General features: G+C 43.9%; 1 protein-coding gene across 3 annotated transcripts in view; it reads left to right on the forward strand.

Moving 5' to 3' along the window:
• Usp7 (ubiquitin specific peptidase 7) overlaps positions 1-10,834 on the forward strand; it is a 50,741-nt gene extending 39,907 nt beyond the window's left edge. For 2 of the 3 annotated variants that reach the window (XM_008829945.3, XM_029562009.1), the window contains exons 18-31: positions 137-242; positions 991-1,083; positions 1,167-1,234; positions 1,836-1,936; positions 3,112-3,265; positions 3,837-3,904; positions 4,303-4,411; positions 4,500-4,577; positions 5,936-6,036; positions 7,172-7,271; positions 8,601-8,720; positions 8,901-8,972; positions 9,104-9,194; positions 9,523-10,832. In XM_008829945.3, the coding sequence (XP_008828167.1) occupies positions 137-242; positions 991-1,083; positions 1,167-1,234; positions 1,836-1,936; positions 3,112-3,265; positions 3,837-3,904; positions 4,303-4,411; positions 4,500-4,577; positions 5,936-6,036; positions 7,172-7,271; positions 8,601-8,720; positions 8,901-8,972; positions 9,104-9,194; positions 9,523-9,629 (1,368 nt within the window). In that variant the 3' untranslated portion in view covers positions 9,630-10,832. Of the gene's footprint in view, positions 1-136; positions 243-990; positions 1,084-1,166; positions 1,235-1,835; positions 1,937-3,111; positions 3,266-3,836; positions 3,905-4,302; positions 4,412-4,499; positions 4,578-5,935; positions 6,037-7,171; positions 7,272-8,600; positions 8,721-8,900; positions 8,973-9,103; positions 9,195-9,522 lie in introns of all 3 variants that reach the window. The other variant, XM_029562010.1, reaches the window with a different exon arrangement.
• Positions 10,835-11,202: the final 368 nt, after the last annotated feature.

An 11,202-nucleotide genomic window follows, 5' to 3' on the forward strand; every position in this document is an offset into this window, starting at 1 on the left:
CCTGCAGTTAGCCGCCGTTTGTCCCTTTGGGTTCTGTTCAATAGAGCTGGCATTTTCTGCACTGCTCAAGTATAGTTGTTACCCTGTCCTCTAAGCCATTACAACCTTCTAAAATCAGCATCTCTTTTGGAAATAGATGATTGAACTCAGTGATAATGAAAACCCTTGGACAATATTCCTGGAAACAGTTGATCCCGAGCTGGCTGCTAGTGGAGCAACATTACCCAAGTTTGATAAAGATCGTAAGTGCCCACGTACCTGCTACACTTAGGGCAGTAGGCTTGGAATCCTGGATTGATCTCAGCAGAGGGCTGAATGTCTTCCCTTGGAGAACGATCTCCTGGTGCCTTCACCGTTGTTTACTCAGTCCCTTCTGTGTTCAGGGCTCTTGAGGAAGTCATGGGAGACCAACTCAGCCTGAGTGCCCTGTGAGAGGGCGCAGCCATCAATAGTGCTGGGCCACCCCAGCTCCTGACTTGTGTTCATCACTCTGGTCAGATCGGTTAGAGCAGGGATTATGGGTATGTCAGGTCAGTTGGCAGATGGCTCACCTCAGGGCCATACAGTCTGTGAAGTAGTACTGAAGCGGCCCTGCCAGGTGTGCCACTGAACAGGTGGCTGCCTCACAACCCAGCTGACCCTGACATTTTTACTATGAGGGGCTGCGTTAGCTAAGGACAGACACACACCTGGTAGATATTTTATGCTTGCAGACACTGGTTCAGCTAGTTAGTGCCAGGTTTCGAAACTAGGATGTCTCAGTTTACTGCATTCCATGCCCTCTTCACTGTCTGCTGTAGTGGTTCGCCCAGGTGTGATGTGTGGAGCCCACCTTGCCATCACAGGATCAGCCGCTTGAATAAAACTCATGAGACATCGTGACTTCTAGAGACCTTTATTTGCTATTGTCACTTACCTAAGCTTACTGTTAGCTTTTTAAAGCATTGTACTAAGTGTTAAGATCCTAACAGCCTATTCATCAACTTGTAGATGATGTAATGTTATTTTTGAAGATGTATGATCCTAAAACGCGGAGCTTGAATTACTGTGGACATATCTACACACCCATATCCTGTAAAATACGTAAGTCCTGGGTGCACGCCTTTCTGAGTAAATTTTGCTTACTGTAATCACAACTGTATATTTAACAGACTCTTTTATTCTAGGTGACTTGCTCCCAGTTATGTGTGACAGAGCAGGATTTATCCAGGATACTAGCCTTATCCTCTATGAGGTTTGCACAGTTATTATTCTTATAACCACTTTATCGTTTTTAGTTGGTGGAGGGATTGTTTGCTAGCCTTCAAAGTATTATTGCATAGTCTGTAGTTAGGTGTCTAGTCTTTAGTTGAGAATTAGAGGGGTTTTTTTTGTTTTGTTTTTGTAGTTTACTGAGATAGGGTCTCGTAGCCCACCCTGTAGCTTTGTCTGGCCTCCTCCTGCTTCTACTTTCCAAGTGGTGGGATTAGAGGCCTACACTGTCACCCCCTGCTGCACATCTTGAAATACAGAATTTTAAGCTGTTTAGGATCAATGACTTTTAGATACTTTCAAATTTGTTTTTCACATTCATATTTTAGCTTACTAAAAGTATAGATGAGCTGGCTGTGGTGGCATGAGTTTGGGAACCTGGGACTGGGAGATAGATTAAGCACAGAAATTCAGGCCAGCCTTAGATGTGCAGGGAAACCCTGTCTTAAAATTAAAAGCAAAGCAAAACACTTGTAGATGAATAGACTTGAATGTAGAAGAAAAATGTGTAACATGAAAAACATATCCATATCAAACAGTAGACAAATTATACAATGTAACAGTTTGATATTTTTGCACTATAGGAAGTTAAACCGAATTTAACAGAAAGAATTCAGGATTACGACGTGTCTCTTGATAAAGCCCTTGATGAGCTGATGGATGGTGACATTATAGTGTTTCAGAAGTATGTACCTTTGCCAGTTTTCATCTTTGTATGCCTGTCAAGTTTTTTGTATTTGTTCTAGTTCCAAAAACATTTGTACTATGCTCCAAGCTGTAATCTAGAAGTCTTTCAGTCTTGAATAGCTGATCTAATCCCTTTTTTTTTTTTTTAAATTATGGGCAGTGAACATTGATCTTGGCTAAGGTTCTCTTAGTGATGTGGTGGCAAGTGCCTATAATCTCAGTCCTTGTGAGTTGATGGCAAGAAGAGGCTTCAGAACCTCTGCTTTATACCAAGTATGAGACCAGCCAGGACTATATGAGACCCTATCTTTAAAAAAAATTCTCTCATGTCCTGAAAGTGTCTGTAGCGAGCTCCCTAACTATTACCAGGGCAGGAAGTCTTTATGGAGTCATTTTCCTTCTCACAATACTTGAATTTGATATTCCGTGGAAGGTACCTCTCCAGACCAGTGCCTGTATCCACACTGTAGGTCTGTGCCTAGGATACTTAATGCTCAAACAACCTAAAGTTGGGCAAAAACTATAGGTGTAGGCTGCTGGTCGGAGGCCAGAATCTGCTGCTCTGTGGATGAGTCTGTTCATAGAGTGTGCTTTCTCATGAGCTTGTTGATGGCACAGCAACACTAACTGGCTTCTTGTAGATCCTCCATAAGTACTTGCCTTTAAAAAAAAAAAAAAGACCTCACTATGTGGCCCTGTCTGGCCTGGAACTTGCTATATAGACCAGGCTGGCCTGGATCTTACAGGGATGAACCTTTCTCTGCCTCTCAAATACTGGGATCAAAGGTGTGCACCACTTCCCCTCGACGTCCTCTTTTAAGATTTTATTTTTATGTGTGCGTCTTTGTGTATGCACATGGATGCAGGGAGCCCCAGAATAAAGATGTTGGATACCTGAGGAACTGGAGGTTGTAGGCAATGAGAGCTTTCTAATGTGGTTGCTGGGAATTGAACTCTGGTCCTCTGGAAGAGCAATATGTGCTCCTAACCACTGAACCATCTCTTCAGCTCCCATTGCCTTTCTTGATGTGTCTTGTTACAAAGGTAGCTGAGGCAGACTCCTGGTAGCCTCAAATGAGAGCCATCTCTATCTTACATTTGATGTCACTGTTGCCTAAAAGACGATGCCTTTTACCATGAACCTGATGCAATCTGCATACTTTTCCTCCCCAGGGATGATCCTGAAAATGATAACAGTGAATTACCCACTGCAAAAGAATATTTCAGAGACCTCTACCACCGTGTGGACGTCATCTTCTGTGACAAAACAATCCCCAATGACCCTGGATTTGTGGTCACATTATCAAATAGGATGAATTATTTTCAGGTATTCAATGAATGTCCTTTGCCTCTTCAGATTCCACACTAGAAAGACTCACTACATACTTGTGGAAGAAACTTTTCCATTGCTTGGCATGGACTTGGCTAAGGCAGAGAGATTTTGAGTTCCAGGTCAGCCTGGGCTACAAACCATATTTAAGTCTAGCCCAAGCTATACAGCAAGACTATCTTAAAAATATGGAAAAGTGAAAATTCTAGATTAGAGGAGTTTAAAGGCTCACAACCTAACGAAGTGCTGAATATTTTAAGGACGTGGAAGTGCTAATTCTGATAAAACTGTCACCTTCATGTATTTAAGGTCAACACTGCCATATAAATATGTATAGTTAAGCCTAGTAAAAACCTTAGTATAAATAGGCCACTCCTGTGGTGACATACTTGGGAAAGTAGTTTCTTCTGGTTAGTGGTAAATTTCCAAGAAATTCTAATTCAGACTGCCCGTGTTCCTTTTAGAAACTTAACCCAGTAATTAACCCCAGGGTTTTATGTGCACATGCCCATCCTTTTGCTAGAGTGCCAACCTCCCTTTAAGCTTCCTGTTTTTTTTCATCTCTCAGGTTGCAAAGACAGTGGCGCAGAGGCTTAACACAGACCCCATGTTGCTGCAGTTTTTCAAATCTCAAGGGTAAGTATCACTCTGAATGCTTTCTTGCTATTCCTTCCTGTTCATTGGGCATCAAGGAGCTCATTTGAATGCATAGCTAATTAGGTCACTCAACATGTATTTCTTAGTCCCGATATAGATACATTCTTATCTGGACCACCTGTCCCTGAGCTGGCTTTAGGTTGGCTCTTTATGTATCCCCTTTGTTTAGATTCAGGGTTCTATGGCCACAGGGGCTTCTGGGTGCTGTGTACCCTTTCAGAGTGTTCAAATTTGACGGGGAGGGACTGCAGTCTAGAGAACAGGAATGAGTCCGGCACAGGTTTCAGACATTAGGCAGCCAGCTGTTTGCTTTTGGGTTTAGTTGGTATGAATTATAGACAGATAAGCAATTATTCATGTACTTTTTTCTTGTGTAGTTATAGAGATGGCCCAGGTAATCCTCTTAGACATAATTATGAAGGTACTTTAAGAGATCTTCTACAATTCTTCAAGCCAAGACAACCTAAGAAACTTTACTATCAGCAGGTGAGTCCAAGTCAGTGTAACTGGGTAATAAAGGGAAGATTTGTGTTTCTTGGGAGCATATCTAAACAAGTGTCTCTTTTCTTACTAGCTTAAGATGAAAATCACAGACTTTGAGAACAGGCGAAGTTTTAAATGTATTTGGTTAAACAGCCAATTTAGGGAAGAGGTAAGTGTTTATTAGTGTGACTTAATATTCATTGTTTCTATTCTATCTGCAGAACTCTAGAACTAAAACAAAAGAAAGCGCTTCCTCGGGGCCTTCAGGTGGTAGAGGACCCTGAAGGCTTGGAGTGAGATAGTACTATTAAGCTAATGGAGTAATAGTATGGGTCTGCTTAGATCTTGGCCTAGCCCAGTCTACTCTCTCACACTGCTGCCTGGCCTAGCTGAGTCCATCCTGCCAGCACTGTGTAGGCAGCCAAGCTTACCCCTCCCTCCTCTCAATATTGCTAACAAAGGCCAGATCATAGAACTATGTACCTTCTCCTAAGCAGATGGCATGGCCATCCATACTCTTGGTGCTCGTCTATAAAGATCATACTGGTTGCCAGGCCCCTTTACCTTCTAGGCCCAGACCTTTAGTCCCAGTACTTGGGAGGCAGAGACAGGTAGATCTGAGTTAAAGGCTAGCCTGGTCTACATATTGGTTTCAAGGCCAGCTGGGATATAGAGAGACACTGTCTCACAAAGACAGGAAAAAAAAAAAAATTAAGAAATTTGAGACCTAAATACTGTGACTTACATAAAATTGATGTGTTGGAACCACCAAGTTTTGGGGGTCTTTTCTCTGGATCAGCCCTCTATCAGCTGAGAATAAGAATGGTGGTGTTTGGCCCTTCTAGGGATTATATCTGAGAAGCTGTTCTGGAACCACATACTTTTCTGTCAATCTTAGCTTGGTTCTGGTTTTGGGGAGATGGATTCACCTTAGTGAAATAGTGAATGGGAGGGGTTGTTGGGGTTGGATTAAAAGTGAGAACAGCAGGGGCTAGAGAGATGGCTCAGCAGTTAAGAACACTGGCTTTTCTTATAGAAGACCCAAGTTCAAACCCCAGCACCCACATGGCGGCCAGGAGATTCAGCACTCTCTTCTGTTCTTTGTGGGCTCTGTAGGACATGGGTGCACTTATATACATACAGGCATACCACCAATACACATAAAATAAAAAAATTTTAATTTTTTAAAAAAGGCCAGGCCTGGTAGCACACGCCTTTAATTCCCACACTCAGGAGGCAGAGGTAGGCGGATCTCTTCGTTCAAGGTCAGCCTGGTCTACATAGTGAGTTCCAGGACAGCTGGGGCCAGAGGAGGCAGAGGAGGCAGAGGTCAGCCTGGTCTACATAGTGAGTTCCAGGACAGCTGGGGCTACAGGGAGACACGGTCTTAAAAAAATAAAACATTAAAAAGGAAAGAACAGCAATGGTCCCCCTGGAGAACTTGAACTAGTGAAGTTCTTTTCCTTTTTTTGTTGTAGCGGAAATCTGTTATTCTTACAGCATTTGTAACATCCTCTTGTTACTTAGGAAATAACACTATATCCAGACAAGCATGGCTGTGTCCGGGACCTGTTAGAAGAATGTAAAAAAGCTGTAGAGCTTGGTGACAAAGCATCAGGGAGACTTAGGTAAGTACCTCTTGAAGTATAGGAGGGTGGAGCAGCCTCTCCCTACTCCAGCCCTGCAGCTGTGCAAATGGACATTGAACCCAGCCTTTCCCCCAAAGCCACACCACAGCTTTGTGGATGTTATGCTGTTCTCCCTCCTTCTCTTTTATAGATTAACTGTAGTGAATGGGTGAGAGGGCACTGGAGATCCCCTCCTGTACTCAACCCCTTATAGCCCCCAGGCAAGGTTGTAGTGTAAGGCCCCAGAGTCTGGCTGTTCTATGGCTTTACCATATGAGGCACCTATAAGCTAGGTGGCCCTTGGGGCTTTTTGGTTCCCTAAATGTTTTAAGAAACCTTCCCTAATTATTGCTTAGCCTGCTGCCTTCCTCTCCCTCACCCATTTTTTTAATTAATATGAGAGAAAGATACAAAAGCATGATTGAGCCAGGTATCTGATCTTGCCCACCAGGAATTCCTTGTCAGGAAAGTTGACGGAATTCTGTGACTTCCACTTAATGTGTAAGTCAGGCTGGATGCAGTGGTTCATGCCTATAATATCAGCACTCCAGAAACAAAGGCAGGAGGATTGGCATAAGTTTTTAGACCCAAAGAAATAACAGGACCCCATTTCAAAAACAAAATAACACTAAACCCAGACCAGTGACTGTAGGCCCAGTGAAGCTATTTCTATTTGGGTTTGGGTGGTCTGCCTTTTCTAGTCCTTTCCTTGAGAGGGAGGGAGAAGTGTTTCTTGGTGGTATTGTAGGCACTTTGTTCCTAAACAAATCCTTTTATGTTGCCAGTCCTTTTGGTGCTGTTTTTACTTGTTTATTTTCTGGGGTTTTTGGGACGGAATCTCATTCTATAGCCCACACTATACTGAAGCTTAGAATCCTGTTGCCTCAGTGTCCTGAGCACTGGGATTACAGATAGATGGGGTCATACCCAACTATCAGTATTATTATTTTTTTTTAAGGTGGTCTCACTATTAGCCTTGGCTGGCCTAGATCTCTCTATGTAGACCAGGCTGGCCCTCCTACCTCTGCCTCCTGAGTGCTGGGATTAAAGACATATACCATGATGCCTTGGCCCTATTTTGTATTTTTACATGAACATAAATACTTCATTGCGCCATTTTCTTCCCCCTTTTTAGGCTGCTAGAAATTGTAAGCTACAAAATTATTGGTGTGCATCAAGAAGATGAACTATTAGAATGTTTATCCCCTGCAACAAGTCGAACGTTTCGAATAGAGGTAACTGTCCCCTTACTGGTCTCTTGATCCTGTGGGCTGTCAGGTGGGGTGGCCCATCTGCTGCTGCATGAATGCCACAGTGAGCTGTAGGAAGTAGCTTGAGTTGGTTCATGTACCAGTACTTAATGTTCTCTCTGAGGTTAATTTCATTCTAGGTTTTTAAAATTTTTTAATATGAAAAATACATAAGATAAAAATTGCGTGTGCACTGTGGTAGTGTTAAGTGGATTCCCTTGTTGTGTAGCCATCACTCCCTCCATCCCCAGAGCCTGTTCATCCCAAATTGAAACTGTCTATTATTCAGCGGCTCTTTTTCTTCCTTTGGCCCCTGGCAGCCAGCATGTTGCCTTCTGCCTTTTTTTCCTTAGAAATTAATTGGTTGCTTCCAAACTTGAAATCCTGAGTTCAGTCCCCTTACCCCATGTGGTGGAAGGAGGAGACAACTGACTTCTACAGGTTTTCCCTGACCTCCACATATACACTATGGCAGGCATGTGCACACACATACAATACACACTGAATAGGTTAATTGGGAAAAAAACCAAACAAGCAAATGGAACAAAAAAGAAAAACCTTCGGGCTGGGTGTGGTGCTGTACAGCCTTTAATCTCAGCACTCAGGAGGAGGCAGAGGCAGGCCTAGTCTGTCTACATAGTGAGTTCGAGGCCAGGACAGGGGAGACCCTGTCTCAAAAAAAAAAAAAACAACAGAAAAATATTAAAGTTCAATGGATGGGTATCAGACAAGTTCAGTTTAGAAACTCTGGGTCACTGAATTTAGAGCTGCTGACATTTTCACAGTAACTGGGATAGAACATTGGTTTCTTCTAAGAAAACTGGACTATCCTCTGATTCTGAACCAGATCTAAGTGTGGCGTTTTGACAGAACTATGACTGTGAGTCAGGTTCGATTACTTTAACAAGATACCCGAGACAGTCACCTTCGCAATAAGAGGTTCATTGTGGTTCACAGTTCTGGTGGTCTGTCCATAGTCTGTTGGCCCTCTGCTTATGGGTCTGTGGTGGGGTAGCATATCATGGTAGGAGGCTTAGAGGAACTCCTTCCTCAACAAGGGGCTAAAAATGAAGGAGACTGGCTCCTATTCGGTCCCCTCAATGGCATCATCATTCTTTTCCCCTACCCCCTCAATACAACTTTAGCTGCCCTTCCTCTTCCCACCACAGGTCTCCACTGTTTCTTCCATGTTGCCAGTTTGGGTACTTGGGCCTGTAGGGGCCATCCAGTGTAGAAGGAGCTAAGCTGATGTGTTGTTAGAATTTAAAGGACAACCACACTTAGAAGAACCTTTTTGTTTAAAATGTGTCCCAGGAAATACCCTTGGACCAGGTGGACATAGATAAGGAAAACGAGATGCTGATCACAGTGGCACATTTCCACAAAGAGGTCTTTGGAACATTTGGAATTCCATTTTTGCTGAGGATACACCAGGTAAGAGTTTTAAAGGAGGTTGGGTGCCCCCTGTCAGTCAGAACTGATGCCTTTGAATGACTTGCTGATCTCAGGTGCTCAGGCAGGTGGCCAATATCTGGGTTTGGTGTTTGTCACAGAGCTCTGCACAGGGCTAGTGGTAGTGTGCCACCTGAGCACATGTGTCCTTTTTCTTCCCAGGGCGAGCATTTCAGAGAAGTGATGAAGCGAATTCAGAGCCTGCTGGACATCCAGGAAAAGGAATTTGAAAAGGTATGCATTCCTGGGATCTCGGCCAGACCTCAATGGCTAGTGTTAGGGTGAGGCAGCTGAGCCTCTTTGACCAGGCTCAAGCTTTGTAGGCACACAGAAATAATGGAGGAATTTCCTTTTTTGTCTTCTAGTTTAAATTTGCAATTGTCATGATGGGCCGGCACCAGTACATTAACGAAGATGAGTATGAAGTAAATTTGAAAGACTTTGAGCCACAACCAGGTAAGAGAGAGACCTCTCACTGGAGGGCTTTCTCTTGGAGCATATGTCGATTTTGGATGTGTTGTGGACCTTCTGGGTGGCAACAGCTTAACAGTTAGTTAATGGCCTTAGGTGGTGGCTCTATGCTGCAGATCCTCCTCCCTCCCAGCCTGTGTTCTCGAAGCGTTTGTATTGTGGGAAGAGGCCTTAGCTCTGCGCTCTGTGTAAATGAGTGGCTTACTGGTTTCAGCTTTACTGAGCAGCCACCTCAGATCTGGGGACAGCAGGGCTGTGGATCTGGTGGTCATCTGGAAGCAGGAGTCTTACTTGACTCTCTTTTTCCTACCAGGTAACATGTCTCATCCTCGGCCTTGGCTAGGGCTGGACCACTTCAACAAAGCCCCAAAGAGGAGTCGCTACACTTACCTTGAAAAGGCAATTAAAATCCACAACTGACTTCCTTCCCGTGTCCAAGGAGAGAGACAGCGTGTGGGTGTGTGCCCTTTTTAACAGCCCTAGAACTTTGGTACACGTGTACTCTAGCCGAAGTCTCCAGCAAGAGGATTGCTGCTGATGTTTATTTTATTTTGTTGAGGCTGTTCAGTTTGGCTTCTCTGTATCTATTGACTGCCCTTTTTGAGCAAAATGAAGGTGTTTTTATAAAGCTTGGATGCCAATGAGAGTTATTTTATGGTAACCACAATGCAAGGCAACCGTCAGCATCATGGGAGAAGAGGTTCCTAGGACACAGGTCCCTGGCAGAAGGTCTCTCATGGCCAGGCCACCTGCTCCATGGAGACACTGCCTGGGGTCCTGCCACCAGCCCTGCAGCTAGACAGGCTGACATGTAGGCTCGTCTGACTTCTTCCTTCAGGTAGACTTTCAGTGATCTGTGCATCTGTAAAGGCAAACCAGAGAAACTCACAACCTAATAAATAGCACTCTTTCCTTCATTGTGTGCATTGTCGGCCCTTCCTCGGGTTCCTCCTCCAGCCGCCTGGGGTCTTTTTAATAATAAACCATCTTTGCTTCCATCAGCCACTACTGTTTGGCAGCCCATTTGAAAGTGGATGCACCGAATTCAGTCCTGACAGACACTTAGGGGTCTTTATTACAGTGAGAACATTGTCAGATACAATTAAGGTTTACTCTCCTGCCTCCTGGCAAACTTAAAAAAAGATCTGAGCAGGTGAAAGAATCATTAGGCTTCCTTCTGTGAGGGTGGAACAGACGAGCGACAAAGGAGAGGCTTTTAGCAGGAGTGCCTGCTGACTAGTGGTTAGTGAGCGGTTGGCTTTGTAAAAAGGATAAGATTAAAAAGGAAAATGAAATTGTATATTTAATGAATGAAACCTGTACAATTTGCCCCTGGGAGGAGGTCACTTTCTGTTGGTGAGTCTGCAAGTGAACTTGGCCGACGTTGACACTCATTGTGCGTAGCTTTATTTGAGTCCCTGCCTCGTTTCCCTTTTTGTTGGAGGTGATGCCAGCTGCGTGTCTAGTTTTGAGTGCAAATAGAATCAGCAAACCATACTTCTTTTCCCTCCCTGCCCAGTACTTTCTGTTTGTTTCTGTAGCAGCAGTGTACACCAACTCTCCTGTATATTGCCTTTTTGCTGGAAAATGTTGTATGTTGAATAAAATTTTCTATAAAAATTATAGTTCAGTGAGTGCCGTGGAAGTGGAGGATGAGTGTACTCTCTGGAACGGGCCTGGGGAGCCCTTTCACTGGATCAAGGGCTTACCACTGTGTATCTTCCTCTCATAGTTAGTGACAGGTTGTTTATTTCTTCCATGGGTGGCAGGTTTTTTGATTTGGTTTTTGGCCTCATAATAATGGAGCTTAAGAAATAAAAGGTTTCAGTGAGCTATGGCGCTGCAGCTGTAGTCCTGGTAGTTAGGAGTGCTACCAAAAGTGGGCCAGTCTGTGCTACAAAGACCCTCTCAAAAGAAAACAGGAGTTCAGGATATAGCTCATTGGTGAGCCCTTGCCTAATATGTGCAAGACCTTGGGTTTCATCCCCATCAT

Source organism: Nannospalax galili, unplaced genomic scaffold (assembly GCF_000622305.1).
Source record: "Nannospalax galili isolate Female #2095 unplaced genomic scaffold, S.galili_v1.0 scaffold32, whole genome shotgun sequence".
Lineage (NCBI taxonomy): Eukaryota > Metazoa > Chordata > Mammalia > Rodentia > Spalacidae > Nannospalax > Nannospalax galili.